General features: G+C 34.2%; 2 protein-coding genes across 2 annotated transcripts; both read left to right on the forward strand.

Annotated features, from left to right (window-relative positions):
- Positions 1 to 5,611: 5,611 nt before the first annotated feature.
- Positions 5,612 to 7,179, forward strand: LOC123907947 (probable carboxylesterase 18). The gene has a single exon (XM_045958427.1). The coding sequence runs from the start codon at positions 5,965 to 5,967 to the stop codon at positions 7,051 to 7,053; it is 1,089 nt and encodes a 362-aa protein (XP_045814383.1). The 5' UTR covers positions 5,612 to 5,964; the 3' UTR covers positions 7,054 to 7,179.
- A 3,067-nt stretch (positions 7,180 to 10,246) lies between these two features.
- Positions 10,247 to 10,816, forward strand: LOC123904878. Its single transcript, XM_045954483.1, has 2 exons — positions 10,247 to 10,294; positions 10,376 to 10,816. Exons 1-2 carry the CDS (start codon positions 10,247 to 10,249, stop codon positions 10,814 to 10,816), a joined length of 489 nt encoding a protein of 162 aa, XP_045810439.1.
- Positions 10,817 to 19,870: the final 9,054 nt, after the last annotated feature.

Raw genomic sequence — 19,870 nt, forward strand, 5'->3', positions numbered from 1 at the left:
GTTACAGGCCGTTGATTTCCATCAGACAGCCAAGATCTGATCTCATCAAGACTGTCTGATCAATCAGACAGCGCAGATCATCCGAATCCATCAGATTCCAGCGCGTGCACCACACTGGATTACACCCTGGAGAGAGAAGAATCTACTTTTTAAAGGCAGGACACGTGTCGCTGTCTGATTGGCTGGGCGTGATTTTTTTCCATTTAATACTTTGAACTCAATTATTTCGTTGTAAATTAATTTTTTATTTTTTTTTTATACCAAAATTCATAATTTTTTTTTCTACAAATAGAGACTTGGTTCGTTTGATTTGGACACCGAAAAAAAAATGCAATTTTTCACTACCTTAATCTCATTTTTTGTCTACTAAATACGTTACTTGTGTGTTGTAATTTAACACGCACCACTCAACCAACTCAATGAAACCATTATACCAGGAAAATAGTAGATAATATTCTGGAACTTTTGGTATATTTTATGAAATTTTTGGAGACATGAAACTATTTTTAGTTTATTAAATGAGATAAAACGATAATTAAAAACTAATGTTTGCTTCTGAAACCATTTTACTGGTAGAATGGTTGCACATAGTTGTATTCTGAAACCATTTTACTTGTAGAATGGTTTCAATGAGTAATTTATTAATTGTGTTTGCTTCTGAAACCATTTATCTGGTACAATGGTTTCAGAGAGTTGTAATCTGAAACCATTTTGCTGGTAGAATGGTTTCAGTAAGTTGATTATTAGTTATTTGCTTCTGAAACCATTTAGCTTGTAGAATGGTTGCACATAGTTGTACTCTGAAACTATTTTACTGGTAGAATGGTTTCAGTGAGTAATTTATTAATTGTGTTTGCTTCTGAAACCATTTTGCTAGTAGAATGGTTTCAGTAAGTTGATTCTTAGTTATTTGCTTCTGAAACCATTTAGCTGGTAGAATGGTTTCAAAGATTTGTACTCTGAAACCATTTTCCTGGTAGAATGGTTTCAGTGAGTTGATGTAAGGTAGTGAAAAATGAGATTAAGGTAGTGAAAAATTGGGTTTTTTTTTCTGTGTCCAAATCAAACGAATCAAGTCTCTATTTGTAGAGAAAAAAAAATTATGAATTTTGGTATAAAAAATAAAAATAAAAAATTAATTTACAACGAAATAATTGAGTTCAAAGTATTAAATGGAAAAAAATCACGCCCAGCCAATCAGACAGCGACACGTGTCCTGCTTTTAAAAAGTAGATTCTTCTCTCTCCAGGGTGTAATCCAGTGTGGTGCACGCGCTGGAATCTGATGGATTCGGATGATCTGGGCTGTCTGATTGATCAGACAGTCTTGATGAGATCAGATCTTGGCTGTCTGATGGAAATCAACGGCCTGTAACCATGGTCCTGCGGTACGCGCGCGACACTGGATCCGCGTCGATTGATGGTAATTTGGTTAATTAATTAAAAAGAATGTGTATTTTGGTCCAACTAAAAAGGTGCACTTTGCTAATTTAGACCCAATTGGGTCTAAATTAGCAGCCATATATATATCTATATATGGAGGAAGTAGCAGATAAGTGTCTCCGTACAATGCATAGAAGGAAATTTCATTACTTTTTCTTTTTTTTACGGTAATTTCAACACTTACTTGTTTAAGTGACTTTTTATTTTTTTGAAGTGACTTTTTATTAACTCAATATACTTGGGAAACATAATTATGCTTTATTTTCAAACTTGGGAAACGTAGTTACCAATAGCCATCAATAGCTTACTGCAGTGATAATTTATTACATTACAACCATATTTCCTTAATTACCCTCGGTTAACTTAATAAACTCTATAAATTGGTGTTTATACCTGTCATTTTCGATTTAATAATCCAAATTTTGTTTCTATGAATTATTAATTTATGATTTTCTTGGGACCGAAAATTATAAAGGGATCTCTCGAAAAGTTATTATCTTATTATTTTATCGATTTGTTCAATTTTTTACACTGGCCCAAGTCGGGACCGGACAAATTTATTATTTTAGAGAGTTTATTAATTTACCGAGTATTATTTTAGAGAGTTTCTACTATATATAATTTGATTTAAGATAATAAAATTTTAGTAACTTAAAATTATAAACTTAAGTTTAAAAATTAAATATATAATTTAATTTAAGATTATAAAAATCAATATACTCCGGTTGAAATTAATAACTTAATTTTTTTTAAAGTTTAACGGCCAAAAATATAAGTTTATTAAATTTTTATAACTATAGGTCAAAATATAATTTAATTTATCAAATTTCACCCTAAATCAAAGACAATGATTAATGATTCTTTAGTTGAATCATAGTATAATCCTCGGTCAAAGACTTTGGTTAATAGTGTTTCAGCTGTACTGAAGTTTAACCTTTAGCCAAATATTATGGTTAATAGTGTTTCAGTTAAACTGGAGTATAATTTTCAGTCAAAGCCTAGGGTTAATGTTTCAGTGGAATAAGAGTATAATCTTAAGTAAAAATATATTTTATTTTAAATTATACTTTATTTATTTAGTTTTTAAGTCATTGACTTCAGTCGGAATATAACACTCGGTCAAAGACTAGAATAATAGTGTTTCAGTTGAATCGAAGTGTAATTCTCAATCAATGACTAGGGTTAATAGTGCTTCAGTTGAGTCAGAGTATAATCTTAAGTCATTAACTTCAGCCGAATTATAACCCTCAATCAAATACTAGGGTTAATAGTGCATCAATTTGTATTGTAGTAATCCCGTCAAAGTATAGGGTTAACAGTGCTTCAATTGAATCAGTATGATCTTGCTTTATTTTTAAATTTTACTTTATTTAAATAACTTTGAATTCATTAACTTCAGTCGAAATATAACCTTAATCGGAATATAACCTTCAACCAAAGACAAGAGTTAATAGTGCTTAAGTTGAATCAGAGTGTAATTGTCAAACAATGACAAGGGTTAATAGTGCTTCAGTTGAGCCATAGTATAATCTTAAGTCATTGTATATTTTATTTAGTAAAATTTGACTTTATTTATATAATTTTTAAGTTATTAACTTCGTCCGAATAATAACCCAATTATACTCCGGCTCAACCGAAACACTTTTAACCTTAATCTTTGACCGATGACTTCTCTTGTGACTCTTTATAAACGTTGATAGTCTTTTTCGGTACACCTTGTACCAAGGGAACTGTTTATTTAATATATCATTTTAGTTTATTTTTAAAAAAAATCTTTGACCGAGGACTATTATACTCTGGTTCTATAAAACATTTTTTTTTAAATATCATCATTAATTTAGTTTTTTTTTTTTTTACTTTTAAATCAATGGTGTTTGCGAATATTGTGTACTTATTATATCTACTAAAACAATTTTTTATGTACCAATATGATATTTGTCTTCTTTTTTTTTTTTTTTAAAAATTCCTATATTTGTCATTTTAATTGAACGTGTAATTATATTGATTAAAATGAATTGTGTAATGTTTATGCAACTTAATTATTCTGAATCAAATGTCAATGTGATTTATAAAATTTATATTTATTTAGGGAGTACATGTATCATTCTTTAATTAAATAAAATTATTCTAAAGCACTCTTAACCGTGGTATTTGACTATTAGCCATAACCCGTTGAAGTTAATGTTTTAAAAATTATATAAATAAAGTAAAATTTAAAAATAAGATATAATTTGACTAATGATTATACTTCGGTTCAACTAAATCACTATTAATCATAGTATTTGACCGTGTATTATACTATGGTTCAAAAGTAATCATAGGTTTAGGGTTAAGAGTGCTTTAGTTGAATCGGAGTATAATTTTACTTTATTTTGAAATATTAATTTGTTTATATAATTTTTTTAATTCATTAACTTTGGTCGAAGTTTAACCCCCAGTCAAAGACTAGGGTTAATAGTGCTTCAATTGAACCGAAGTATAATATTTCGTCAAAGTATAGAGTTAATAGTGCTTCAGTTGAACTGGAGTATAATCTTACTTTACTTTTAAACTTTTCCTTTATTTATATAATTTTTAATTCATTAACTTCAACCGGAGTATAAGCTTCGGTCAAAGACTAGGGTTGATAGTGCTTTAGTTGATTTGAGTATAACTTTCAATCAAAGACTAGAGTTAATATTGCTTCAGTTGAATCAGAGTATAATCACCACGTTCAATATAATAAATTACTAATAATTTCATATTACACGTGTCCATAAATACATGACCTTCTTAAGATACTACATTATGTTGAATATAATAAATTACCAATAACATCACAAACATGATTTTAAACATTTAACATACTACATGTGTCCCTAAATATATGATTTTCTTAAGATTTTTCTTCGTCCTTTTTTATATGATATTTTAAAAAAATTTAAGACCATTAATTATTTTTTTCCTCAACAAACCCCTAATTATAGTGCGCGTCTTTTTCTATAATATGTAATAAAAACTATAAAAATATATTAATTCATTATCTCCTCTGAAGGATAAAATTATAAAAATAATATTAATTATCAAAAAATTTAATATTACAATCTACTTTTTTTAATCTTTGCAATTTTTTTAAATGAGTCTTATTTTTAGAAAGAGAAGTACTATAATTTTATTTAATTAAAGATGTTACAACTACTTCATAATCAATTAATTTTAAATTTTAATTCATATAGACATGATTAAAATGCCTATTTGAATGGACTAATTTAATTTCTAAAAAAAATATAAAAAAAAAAACATGATGACAGCACAACTAAATATATTGTATGTAATGTAAAAGCTTAAAGGAAATTATTTACAGCAAAATTGGTCTGGTAATTGTTGTTGATACCTATTAATACTAGGTCCCCTGTTCGAATCTCGTTTGGGCCATAGAGTTGCCATATTATCATTTTGTTGCTTTATTATTTTATCAAGGCTGTTTAAAAAAATAAAATTCTTAAAATGTTGCCAGCAGGAATCGATCTGACAACATTTTGGTAAACGATTAACGCATCGACCACTACGCCATACTAACTTGTTGTGATTTTATTTGGGTCATGTAATATATATAATAATACAGTTAACATATTAAATTAATCATCTTCAACCTTCAGCCGGGTCACTCCGACCCGGTTTCAGACCCGCGGCACCAGCCTCGATTTCTCGATTGCAGTAAACGCAGAAGCTCCAAACTATAACTTCAGTTAGATTTTGAATCTCTAAATCGATTTTGGATGAAAAATCTTTTTTTGGTTACACTTGGATGACAAATCTAAACAGATTTTTTTTTTACTTTCCATGGTTGGAGGAAGGAAAACGTGTTTGAGACTGTCAAACTTGAAATCAAATACCTTTGAGTTAACTAGCGTTTGAGGCTACAGATCTGGGGTTTACTTTTGCAATCATCCAACATCAAAGCAATTAGTTTAAATCACGGTTGAGTATCAAACTCACGTTTGGGGAGAAAGCTCATATGTAGAACAAAGGTAGTAATTTCCAGAAATTTGTTGTTGAGGTTGTTGTTGTTAAGTAAAAATGGAGGATTTTGGTGGTGAATGATGAACACATGAAGAATGAAGAACATAGATAATGAAGGAATTTGGACTTTAAAAAAACAAATTAAGAGTTGGATATTAATTATATGATTTAAATCTAAGTAAAATAAGTTTAATTATTACAATAATTTTAATTAAAAAAAGGACTGATGTGCAATAAGCAAAACTTTTATAAAAGGACTCACCATAGACCTTCATTATACTCTAATGCTGATGTGGCATCAGCTAGAATTCTATTGGTTGTTTGATCGGACTTCTCCAAAGAAGTGATTTTTTTGGCTTCACCATAGAAGCTCCCTTCAACCAATACATACCCCCTTCCATATTGCTGCTATATACTCCCCCGCTCATGATAGAAAAAATTAGTGACGGGTATGATATGAGCTTACAACACACAGACAGATACCAAAAAAAAAAACTAATCTCTCCCATACAAAGAGAAGATGAGAATAAATTATCTCACTATCATTGTTAACAAGTTTTATCATTTCTTCGTTCAATTGAAAAATCTCAAAACCACAATGTTTTCTTCACCAAACAAACCAAAACCATCTCTTCCTTGGAAAACTCGCGTTGCTATTTTCTTCCTTGCCACTTTTTCAGACGCTGCACGTCGCTCTAACGGCACCGTTAACCGCCGTTTTTTCAATCTCTTAGACCTCAACTCTTCACCTAATGACACTCCAGTTAACGGAGTTTCCACCAAAGATGTTACCGTTAACGCCGAACATAACGTTTGGTTCCGTCTTTTCACTCCCACTGCCGGAGATGAAACCAAAACCGCCTCTCTTCCGGTCATCATTTTCTTCCACGGCGGTGGATTTACCTTTCTATCTCCAGCTTCAGTGGCTTACGACGCTGTTTGCCGTAGATTTTGCCGGAAAATTAATGCCGTTGTTGTCTCTGTTAACTACCGTCTTGCGCCGGAGCATCAGTATCCATCACAATATGAAGACGCAGAATCGGTGTTGAAATTCCTCGACGAGAATAAATATGTTTTGCCGGAAAATGCTGACGTGTCAAAATGTTTTTTGGCCGGAGATAGTGCCGGAGCAAATATAGCACATCATGTTGCGGTTCAGGTTTGCAAAGTGGGGCTCCAGAGAATCCGGGTTATCGGGTTGGTTTCCATCCAACCGTATTTCGGAGGGGAGGAGCGGACTGAGGCGGAGATTCGTCTTGAAGGGTCGCCGTTGGTGTCGATGGCGAGGACAGATTGGTTGTGGAAGGTGTTTTTGCCTGAAGGATCGGATCGGGATCATGGCGCGGTTAATGTTAGTGGGCCGAATGCCGAGGATTTGTCGGGTTTGGATTATCCAGATACGCTTGTTTTCGTGGCCGGGTTTGATCCGTTAAATGATTGGCAAAAAAGGTATTATGATTGGTTGAGAAAATGTGGTAAAAATGCTGAGTTGATTGAATATCCAACTATGGTTCATGCTTTTTATATTTTCCCTAATTTGTCTGAGAGTACTCAGTTGATTTTGCAAGTCAAGGATTTCATCAACAGAGTCTCCAACAATTCTAAATGATAGTGATGATTTTAGTTATTGTTGTAATAATATTGTTATGATAATACTACATTAATGTACCTCCCAACTTTAATATTATTATTATTATTACTGTAGTACCACCCAGCTGGGCTCATTGACGATTAATTTAGTAGTACAGTACGGTCTGCGCTCAAATTCCATATTTGCAGAAACATTAATGTAGTATATATAGCTACAAACTCATCATACCCGAAGAGTTAAAAGTTTGACACAACTTGTTCGGGCAACATTGCGTTTCAATAATTAATCACAAACATAATTGGTTTATTAATTCATAAATCAATTATGCTTGTGGTCTTGAGCCCAATAGCAGAGGAAACTCTGTGGGCCAACGAGCATAAGCTCAATCGAGGATCAACCCACGAGAGATATTTGTGCACCAACGGACCTGATGCTCGACGCATTGTAACGGCCGTTTACCGGAATAATGAGCATTAACTACTCATCATGGTTTTTCATCTGTTTTCCGGCAGCCACTTGATCGCCATTAATGTCGTCAAGGGTCACTTGACCCTGCGCCGGGGGCTATATAAACAACTTTCCACCACTTTACAAGGTACATTATCTTTTCTCTGAAAACATTGCTTCACTGAAATCACTGACTTGAGCGTCAGAGCAACTTCAGGTACACAACCCCCTCTCATTCCACCGGGGTTCAGAGCAGAGCAACGTCAGGCACGGTCATCTCTCTGATCAGGTAAGATCAGCTTGTGATTGATTATGGAAATGAAATCTGTCACAAATATTTTACTTTTGTTATTCATCATAAAGAAACAAACTCTCAATTTTGCGAAGGACTTGTACAAGCTTACGCCCAACCTAAGCAGGTTCAGCGTGCTGTCTCCTCCACAATTTTCTTATCAGAATAATTCACTCCCTGATCATGTGCATCAATAAAATGTTCATCCTCTAGCATAACGTCACTATCTCCGATTTGTCATGTAACGTTTCAGTTATTATTATATGGGGTATATCTCCCAAATTTGGGGGTCTAAGATATTACCTTCTTTATCATCATACTAAGATATAAAAAATTTGTTTTCGTAGATGTACACACATAAAGTTAATCCTCAATAATGAGCATGGGAAAATATTTAATGGATTTCAATAAAATATTTGTTTATTTTATATATATGTAAAAGTTTATTAAATATGACAATTTGACTCATACTCAGTGGTACGCGCAAAAAATATTCATAATGGGTAGGGTAAAAACCCGCATTTTGGGTACGGACACGGTATGAGTAATTATCCGCAAAAATGAACAAATATGGGTGCGGGTACGAGTACCTTAGTACCCACCATCCCCCATACCCACATAATATATATTTATTTATATTATATATATTATTATATAATAACATATTTATATCAATTTTAAAAAATGCAACGCTATTAAACTATTACATATTTTTCATAAAAATATTTATTTATAACATAATATAAACACAATGTGAATATGTCAACAAATAAATGATCTTTAACCTAAGGTTAGTAAAAAATTTATTTATAATTTTTATGAGTCAACATTAAAATCATTTTAAAAAACTTGTCAAAAAAATCTTTTTAAAAAATTAATTATTTTAAAACGATATGATATTTTATAATTGGTCGATTTATTTTTAGCAAAAATGCGGGTAACAGGTACGGGTATGAGTACTTAGGTACCCATAGAGTATGAGGACGAGTACAAAAATTATTACCCACGTGAGTATGACGATGGGTACGGGTATTTTTTCAAACTGCTGGTACGAAGATATGTATTATAGTACCCTACCCATTGTCCTAAGATTGACAATCCTCAACGCTTGTTGGAAGCCTTTATAAGATTTTGGTGAAGGTTCTGGCAAATGGGCTGCGTCTTGCTATTGGTAACGTGATATCGGTGTCTCAAACGGCGTTTGTTAAAGATAGACATATTTTGAATGGAATTCTTATTGCTAATGAGGTAGTGGATGAGGCACGAAAGTCTAAGAAAGAACTTATGCTCTTCAAGGTGGATTTCGAGAAATCCTACGATTCTGTGGATTGGGGGTATTTGGACAAGGCTATGGAGAGAATGTTGTTCCCAACTTTGTGGAGGAAGTCGATCAAGGAGTGTGTGGGTACGACTACTACTTCTATCCTTGTTAATGGCAGTTCAACTGATGAATTCCCTTTGGAGCGGGGTCTTAGACAAGGTGATCCGCTATCTCCTTTCCTTTTTTTGTTGGCTGCCGAGGGTCTCAATGTGTTGATGGAGACAATGGTAACGCGTAATTTTTTCACGGGGTATGAAGTTGGGGTGACTGATCCTTTTGTGGTGTCGCATCTTCAGTTTGCTGATGATACTCTTCTTCTAGGTGATAAGAGTTGGACTAATGTTAGGGCTTTGCGGGTTGTGCTTGTGCTGTTCGAATCTATGTCTGGCCTGAAGGTTAATTTTCACAAAAGTATGCTGGTTAGGGTTAATATCCTTGATTTCTGGTTGGGCGAAGCTGCGTCTGCTCTGTGTTGTAAGGTGGGAAATATACCTTCCCTTTATCTGGATCTACCTATTGGGGGAGATTCGAGGCTTCTGGTCTTCTGGGAACCAGTGTTGGCTTTGTTTAAAGAATAGATTATCTGGATGGAAGAGTCGTTTTCTTTCTTTTGGTGGTCGTCTGGTTCTTCTTAAGTTTGTCTTGACCTCTCTACTTGTCTATGCTCTATCCTTCTTCAAAGATCCCCCATGTATCATCTCCTCTATTGAGTCTATTTTAATTAAAACATTTTGGGGGGATGTGAGGATTCTAGGAAAACAACTTAGGTGAACTGGAAAACTATTTGTTTAGTAAGGAGTACGGAGGATTGGGGTTAGGCAGTTGAGGGAGTTTAATTTGACACTTTTAGGCAAATAGTGTTGGAGGATGTTAGTGGACAGAGAGGGGATGTGGTTTAGAGTGTTGGCAGCACGGTATGGGGTGGATAGAGAGAGATTGCGAGATGGAGGGAGGCATGGGTCAGTTTGGTGGCGAGATATAGCGAGTATTAGGGAGGGTGGTGGGGTGGCAGGTGGGTCGGGGATCATGTTGTCAGGAGGGTGGGGGACGATTCTGATACTCTTTTATGGACTGATCCTTGGTTGGATAGGACTTCTTTGTGTGAGCGGTTTGGCTGCTTGTTTGATTTGGCAGAGTCCAAACTGTGTACGATGGCTGACATGTTTTCTCTAGGGTGGGGGATGAATGGGTCAGCTACGGTGTGGCGGAGGAAGTTGAGGGCGTGAGAGGAGGAGTTACTAGGGGAGTGTCAGTTGTTATTGTCTAACATTTCCTTGCAGGCACAATCTTCAGATAGGTGGCAGTGGCGATTAGAGCCCGATACAGGCTACATTGTACGGGGTGCATATAAGTTATTGACTACTATGGATGAGGTGGAGCATCTCATTTGGCACCCTCAGGTTCCCTTGAAGGTCTCCGTCTTTGCTTGGCGTCTATTGCGTGACAGGTTGCCCACAAAGTCAAATCTGGTCACTCGAGGCATCTTATCTTCTGCAGCTCACTTTTGCGTATCTGGATGTAGGGAGGTTGAGACGGCTCAACACTTATTTATTTCCTACGACACGTTTGGTTCTCTTTGGGATCTAGTTTGCACTTGGATTGACATTTCACCGTCAGGTTCTACTTCTATTCAGGATCATTTTGTACAGTTTACTTCCTCAGCTGGTGGAACTAGAGCACGTCAGTCTTTTTTGCAGCTCATTTGGCTTGCTTGTGTTTGAGTTGTGTGGACAGAACGCAACCAGAGATTGTTCAGAGGCTCGACTAGTACTCTTTATCATATGGTGGATAATATCAAACTCTTTTCTTATATGTGGTTGAAGACGACGAGTGTTACTTTAGTCTCAAACTACCATAGATGGTGGTCTTATCCTCTGTTATGATTGAGTCTTGTATGATTGGTTTTTTCTTTCTATGACTTTTTGTAAACTTTGGTAGTCTACCTTGGACACCTTGTGCTGAAGAGGTTGTTTGTTAATATATCTCATTTTAGCTTCTTCAACAAAAAAAAATTACGAGAAATCAAACAAATATTTTTTCTTCTCGAGTTTATAATTAATTTTTTACGATAAATTTAAATACTATCTCTATCCCTAAATATAGGATTTTGTTGATTAAATTACGAAAATTGAAAAAGTTTATAGTTATAATAAATACATGGGAAAATTACACATACCGCCATCAAACTGAGGGGAAATTATTGTCTATGAAAAAATTACGGCGATCTGTGTGCATTTAGCTAAACATCAAGAAAGATGAATGTAATTTTTCTTAAATTTATTGATAGTGAATATTGTTTTTACAAGTTTATTTTTTAAGTTTTTACATGTTTATCCTTAAGAAGAAAATTTATTTATGTTTTATCATAATATTCTCTCGTAACCTTTGGAACCACATTAGTTTTAACAATCAGGATTTCTTCTCAAATTTGGATGCGTACGATTGACTCAAGTTGGATGCTACAGGTTCTCAGGCTCTCATTTTCGCGGCTAGTGTATGGTGGTCTTGGAGACACCGAAATCTAATGTGTTTGAACAATGAGACTTAGTCTTTAAATTGACTCTCCTTTAACATTCGAGCTATGGTCGAAACCTTCAGAAACTGCTTACCCCCTGCTTCTAACGCCAGACTAGTTGACAAATATATTAAGTGGAACAATAATAATTATTCTTGTGTCATTCTTAATGTGGATGGAAGTTGCCTAGGTTCTCCCGTTCGATCTGGATTTGGCGGCATTACTAGAAACACCTTTGGCCACTATCTTGCAGGCTTCTCAGGCTTCATTCCAGGATCATTTGACACTTTGCTCACTGAAATGTATGCTATCTACAAGGGCTTCTTGCTGGCCAAAGATACGAGTATTGATGAACTTGTTTGTTATTCTGATTTTTTACACTGTGTCATGTTTCTCTTCATCACACACTTAGAGAGGGGAATCAATGTGCAGATTTCTTGGCTAAACTCAGAGCATCCTCAGATGCCGACTTCTTGCTCCCCAAAAGGCGTTCGTGATCTCCTCAGAAACGACACAATGAGAAATTTTTTTCTTCGTAAATAGTTTTTCTTTTTTCCCATTTCTTGTTAGCTTCCTTACCAAAAATAATATTTATTGCAAAGTGTAGAAAAAGATATAAAAGAAATAAGGATATGTAAGTAAAAAAAATAATAAATACTCCAACTTAATAAATGATTGCTAAAAAAAAATAAAATTTTTAAAAATAAAAAATTATTCTAATTATAGTGTTTTTCCCATGTTTCCATAGATAGCACACTGCTAACTTAATAAATGATTCCAACTACCCCTCAACTACACACCAAATAACTAATAATTTCCACACGTACTTTATTCAGTTTTTGATGAATTGAAAAAGAAGAAATCTCCTTTGTTGGAGTCAAACTCCCTGGTCTTAATTATATTTTATATAAGAAGTTTGTCTCTATATATAATAATTTTTACCAATATATAAATGTATTTATTAGTTTATTTGAAATATACTTTTTATTTTTTCTTTTTACAATGAGCTGGAAATCGAACTTAGGACCTATAATACTTCTTATTAATATCACTAATTTATATTGGAATATGAAAAATTAAAATTGAATACATTTTAAATCAATGCATTAAGCTCAAGTAATCATGAGCTCCCCGTGAAACATCGTCTATAAATAGAAAATATGTATGATTTTTTTTTTTACAAAAGAAAATATGTATGATTTAAAGTGTACACTTAGTGAATAAGACAAATTCTATTATTTCTCGATCCTCTTTCTTTCTCCTCCATTTATACTATCTATTGCTTTTGCTTACATTAATTTTATAATACGTTATGATCACGATACTTTATCAAATTTTTATTACATAGGTATGCACACATAATCTCCTTTCATATTTTGTGTCATAGCCAAGTTGTTTTATTCGTTGGGGAATCAAGAGGTAGACTTTTAAAACTTTTTTAAAAATCAATCTCAAGAGCAGAAAAATCCATTTGGCTAGATCACTATCATGTGCTTATCTCTTTGAAGCGTCGAGGAGTTTGATCACGAGCGCTGCACAAACGATAAACGCTTACTCAGTCCACACGAACAATTCTTCCATCTACGGTGCTTGCTACCTGTGAATGATCGAGAGTAGAGAGATTGAGAGAAACAAAATCTTAGTGCGGCTAGGTTTTCTGAAACTGATTTTACGTGTCTGAAATAAGTTAGCAGAACGGTTATATTTATAGAACCACTTGTGTGTGTCATACCTCTTGGTGTATTGTATTTCTCACTTAATTCTACTAGATCATACGGTGTACCAAATTATAAATATCTCATCCATTTAATTAATCTCTCTTCAATCTTTTAGTAAAAAAAAATCTCTCTTCAATCTATTCTTATAAGTGTGAGTCTTTAGGTTCTCGCAACGTTGATAATAATATTAAATCATATATTTAATATTATAAACAGTTAGCGATATCTAGCAACACATCACTACTATCAAAGTAACGAGAATGTCACGTGATCTAACATAACATTTCCGTGATAATCATTATGTGTATAATTATCTTTGGTTTAAATATATGGAAAAAGTTAGTTTTTTTTAAGAAGCTAAATTAGCCCACCTAAATTGGCGCCAGAGAGAATCGAACCTCAGACCTCAAGAGGAGCACACTCCCAGGTCCCAAGCCAATACCAATGCACCAACCCAAGTGGGTTTGCACGTTGTTAATCAATTGTAACCGTTGGATCATTAAAAATAATCAGAAAACAGCTAAAAATAAGAAGCTACTAAGGGTCTGTTTGTTACAGATTAAAAAAAATAGTGATTTTGATGCAAAATAATTTAGAGATTAATTTTTAGAGATTTTTAGAAAAGTTGAATTTAATTTTGTTATTTATTATAATAAAAATCACTTTTTTTAAATAAAATAATCTTTAGTTTGTTTGGATACAACTTATAAAAGTGATTTTTTTAATTACAAATAACTTTCTTCTTTTAACATTTCTTTTCTCTCTCCTCTAAAAAAAATGTATTATTTTATAAGATACTTTTAGTAGCTTATCATTTTTAGCTGTTTTCTGATTATTTTTAACTACTGATTATTTTAAAAATCTATAACAAACAGATACAAAACAATTAAAAGTAATTATTTTTATAAAAAAAGTGATTTTTTTTCTAAAATAAACTATAACAAACGGCATTTATATCTTTTCAAAACTAAAACTAATAAAAAAATCACATCTCTTATAAAATTACTACTTTTTTTCTTCACTTGTTTTTGTGGGGCCGATATTTTTTATTGCGACGATATATTTAAATTAAATTCATTTATAAATATAGAAAATTATATTTTTATACTTGACTTATTTTTCTTCTTACATCATTAGCAGTAAAGGTCGAAAGTTCCATCAATTGGAGTTTAGACTTTCAATATGGTAAATTTGGCATACAAAAAAAAGATGAATTCTTCGGTACACATATTATGTGGATGTATACCGGTACACTGCTGATGTGGTTAACAAGTAATATAGTAATTAATGCAGATTTGCCAACAAAAAAAAATTAATGCAGATTTTGTTTCTTTATTAAGTTTTTTATATTAAACACTACTTTTTAATATTGACAAATATATCCTTCCACAATAAATCAAATAATGCATCATATCTTTCAACTTATATATGATTTTCAACAAATTCAAATATTTTAATATTATTCTAATATCTTATAAATAATATTATTTTAGTATTTTGTATTTTCTTAAAAATTAAAATATGATTTTAATAACTTTTTTAATTATTCAAACAAAAAAAACTTTTAAAATTATTAATATGATATATCCAACTACGATTTTAATATTTCAATATTATTACCTTTCAATTTTTTTTAATATTATTAGTTTATAAAAATTAATATACATTTACCACCTAACCATTAGTGCATATAATTATTAAAAAATATTTATTTTTAGTAAAAAAACTTAAATTTTTTAATATGTTTATATATTTATTGTAATATTGTTAATTTTTAGTGATTCGTTATATTTTACAGGGTTAAATAAGTTTTTTATCGATACAAAATTACTAAATTTATTTTTTCATCTTCATAAGAAAATGTCATGTTTTGATCCCCACAAAATATTTATGCATGCAATTTTGGTCATGTTGTAAAGTTGATGTATATTTCTGATGATTTTGCAAATATGTATAGCTCATTATAAAAGGTTTGTCCAAAAGTTAGGAGCACAAAATTTGATTTATAGGTCAAAATATTTGTTACTTTTATCTTGATATTTTGATTTACAAAATTCATATTTAATTCGTCTCATATTAAAAAATACTAAATTTTGTAAATGAACTTTTGATATTGTTCCAGACATGCTTAATTGTCGAAATTTAAATTCATAAGTTATTGTTAGTCCAATTAAGTGATATTGAACGACTTGATTGAGAAAAATTGAATTCCTTAATAAAGTAAGTATAATTAGTTAAGTTTGCATATGAACTATGTTTCAAGTTGAAGGGTTTGATCTAAATTTTTTTATTTCTGTTGACACAATTGACATTATTAGTCGAGACTTAATAGTCATTTCATTTGAACTATGTTTTTTTAAGTCATAGTTAATCTAACTAGTTGAGGTTGAATTGTTTGATTTCAGAATTTGAATTCTTAAGTGTTTCTCATTCCCACTTGGTCAAGTTGAATAGTGAGATTGAGAATGTTTGATCTCCTTAGTTCCTTTTAGTCTAATTGGTTGTGACTTAACAATCATTTCATAATAACTAGGTTTCTGGTGTAATAGTTCGTCCAACAATATGAGATTGAACTGTTAGCTAGAATGTTGAAATTCAACTTTTTAAGTGTTTATCATTTCAATTAGGTCAAGTTGAATAGACTAACTGAGATGAATTGATTCCCTATGTCACAATTGAGAAAATTAGTTGAGACTTAACACTCATTTCATATGAATTACGTTTCTCGAGTCATAGTTAATCTAACTAGTTGATGTTGAACTGTTACATTGTCGACATTTAAATTCTTAAGTGTTTTACATTTCAATTTGGTCAATTTATTTCTTTGGTTCTTATCGGTAGTGTTCTGGTAAAAAACGAGGGGGTTTGTATTATTGATCAAATGGTGTGATTACACTCAGTTCAATCCCAACAACCCTGGGAGTTTAATAAGTCAGAATTCGATCCTTCTTTACAGATGAAAGTATCAAACTATTTATAGACCATTAAAGCCTTCTTCTCCAAGCTAGGGTTCCTACAAATCCGGTCTTCAGCGCCTTTTCCGGTGATGCAGCGTGAAAGTAGGAATAAAACCTTGATCTTCAAGCCATGGCGGTTTCAAGGAGTTGGTTTCTTCGTTCCCAAGTTAATCGCTAAGACAGGGAAGGATGAAGATATTTTATTGTCATATGCAAATCCGTCTTATGGGCGTCGTCCGTCATTACCCACCTCGCCTAGGCCTTGTATCGCCAAATGGGCGTTTGGAATTCAATTGTTTTGGGCCTGTTTCCTTTCTTATATTAATTGGGCTAATTTGATTTTGCCTTTAGGCCCATTGCCCAGTCCACAGCCCCCCAAGCATGAAATCCGTAGGAATGAAATGCTTAAGTACAATTCGAATTTCCCTCCAAAATTCTTGGCGCGCGATATACCGCGTTTCTCTCCCACTCTTTGGTGCACGTTCTTACATTCATGAGCAACTCTCATTAACCGTTTCCCCTCCTGCTGCTGCCACGATGAGAGTCTCCATCTATAAAAGTGGTACTTTGATGAAATAATCAGTTCATCCCTTCTTACCTGCAGAACTCTAAGCTTTCCTTTCAGAGTTATGTCTCCCAAAAATCCTTCTTTCGAATGTGGTCAGTCCCCGGCTTCCCCTGTCATTAAGCGGCTCCGGCGTATGTTGGCCTTAAGCACGGAGGACTTGATGGATGATTTTGGCGAATTCTCAGAGTTCGTCAAAGAGCTGAACGATTATTGCTGGAGGCTGACCAAGGAAGAGAAGCGTTTTCTTGACAGTGTGCTGCGTCTAGAGAAAGAGTTGAAGGATAGTGCATCCTTCGTGATTGCTGTGGAGAATGTCAAAGAATGCCATGCCGAAGTTACCGAAGCTGTCGACAGCCAGATAGAGATCACGAAAGAGACCATGGGTGTGCAGGAGGAAATCTTAGGGATATGCTTCAACGAGGAGCGGAGAGTGGACGATCGTTTGGCGCTGCTGAACAAGGAGATGAAGCCGCTTGTGAAGAGGAAGAGGGCTCTCCAAGGCGAGATTAGGGACGATGTTGCTAAGCTGATTTCAAGGCGCCATTCTTTGATGGACCTTTTAGACAAGCAGAACGAGCTGAGAGAGGATCTGAAGCCCATTGACGAGAATATGGTGAAGGCGAAGAGGGTGAAACGGGCATTGGAGGAAATGCACCGTATCGCCGTTGCCGATGCTGGTGAATTGGGGAATTCCACCATGCCGTGAAGTCTTTTGTTTGCTCATCTTTCCGTTTTGTGCTTTTCTTTCTAGTATTTGTAATTTGCTTCCGGATTTTGGGATCTTTGTTATTTTTATTCTGTTTCTTTGCTTCCGTTGTATTTCTTTTGTACGAATTTGAATGCTTAAGCAATTTCCTTTACTTATGTGTTGCTCTTCTGTCCTTTCTGGTACCGCCTTCCTTTGCAGTCTTTAATAACTAAAATGGGTCAAATTTTGACTCCTTGGAAACGTAAAAGTGACATTTTTCGAGATGGTCAAAGCTCGGTGGTTGCAACCGCTCAAGCATTTATTACTACCATTAATAACGATGTTAAGGTTAAATATTGACTATAAATATCACCTGCTCAAAACTCGAATTTTCATCCTCTTGTTTTGAATCTTTTAAGATGGAAAATAACAATGCGAAAAAACCTGTTGCCAGAAGCACCCCGCCTCAGCGAAGGAAGAAAAGGGTAGAGGTGTCTACCTCCAACTTCACTCGCTCCCGAAGGTCTAAGGATGTCAAAAAGGTGGAGGTTATCGTCCTTTCCTCGGATACCTCCGATTCTGGTAGTGGCGATGAGGATTACGTTTCGTTTCTGGAGACCTACGTTCCTCCTGAGCTTCGTGCTTCTTCGTCTAGTGAAGAAGAGGGGTCTCGGGTCACCGTGGAATCCAAGATGACTTTCCCTGAGCCTGCGCCAAAAGATTCCGAGTCCGAGTGATAGGACTTTTAAGATTAGTTTTTCTTTGTAATTTTGCTTTCTGTCGTTGTACCTTTATTTTTCAAAATTAATAAAGATTTTTGGTCTAGGGCTGAATTTATTGATCTTGTGTTTTGCTTTCTCCTTAATCTTGAATTTTTTCTCTTTTTGAGCGTTTTTCCTTTACTTATATTATGCTCAAAAAAGGCGAGGTTTGTACTTTTGGCGTGGTCATTCCAGAGGCGCATTGTGTTTCGAGGCGACTTCATGTTCGCCTTTTAGGGTGATAACTATTTGACGATAAATCTTCCAACACTTATTCTCGGGATACACGCTTTTTGACGCGTATTTAATCCGACGGCGCACTTGGTACTTCTTACTTCGACTTCTGGACTTCAACCAAAACGAAAAGATTTCCCTCTTTATAAGTAGTATCTCCGTTTCTTCTTTCCCTTTACTTATTTCTTCTCGCGAATCAGCATTCTCTTTCGCATATCCCTCTTCGATCCAGCAAGCCTTTGTTCAACGATTAGGACGCTTCCAGTTTATTTCTCCAAGCTTTGTCAATTCCTTTGAGGTATTCTTTCTTTCATACCTTACTCCTTTTTGCCGATTTGGTCTGTCTTGAGTAGGGACCCTAATTTTTTAATTAGGTTTAGAAAAAATGGTTATTTTGAGGGAGTTAGATGAGGATGATGGTGGGGGAGTTCCTATTTCCTCTCCTAGTTATCTCGAGTGGGCGCAACAAGTTCAAGCCCACTATACTAGGGCTAACGGCGTTCTTAATATCCGGGGGTTTTATTCGGAATTATGGGGTTTTGATGTTGGGAGTAGTAGTAGTGATAGTGATAACAGTAGTGATAGTAGTAATGACAGTGATTGCGTCATAATCTCCCCTTCCTCTTTCACAGGAAAGCGGAAGAACCCCTGCCGAGACCTGGTCGTTGCCGACTACGCTCCAGTCACCATGGAAGTTTCTTCAAAGTATACTAGTGTGGAGATGGTGAGGAGCTTTAGGAAAGCTGTCAAACTCTCTGATTCCCTTCTTCGTGAAGATCTGATTATAACCGAACCCGTCAGGGAGGGCGAGTTCGTGTTTCTCCAGAATGTTACCCCGCCAGATTATTTCTATCTTTATACTGGCGTGATCCAGCCCCTCAATATTTGGTTGCCTTTCACCTCTTTCGAGGCTGAGATGTTGAGGGTTCTTAATGTCGCCCCCACCCAACTTCATCCTAATAGTTGGGCCTTTATAAAAGCTTTCGAGGTAATGTGTTCAGGTTTTAACCTAGACCCTTCTGTTGGTGTTTTCTTCTCTTTTTACCAAATAAAGAACCTAAAACCTCAATCTCTAGTTTCCCTTAGTAGTCAACCCAACCGTCGTCTCCTAAGCTTATATGCCTCCAATTTCAAAAACTTCAAAGATTCTTTCCTTCGGGTTCGCCATGATGAGAAATTTCCTGACCTGATGTATGATGAGGTTGAGGATCCTTTATTTCCTTTCTATTGGACCAAAAACCCTAGGCTTATCAAGGGAACCATCTTTGAGGCTTTGAGCGACTTTGAGCAAGATACCGTCAACTTCCTTGATTCCTATGCCCTTATGGATACCT

Source organism: Trifolium pratense, linkage group LG2 (genome assembly GCF_020283565.1).
Source record: "Trifolium pratense cultivar HEN17-A07 linkage group LG2, ARS_RC_1.1, whole genome shotgun sequence".
In the NCBI taxonomy this organism is placed as follows: domain Eukaryota; kingdom Viridiplantae; phylum Streptophyta; class Magnoliopsida; order Fabales; family Fabaceae; genus Trifolium; species Trifolium pratense.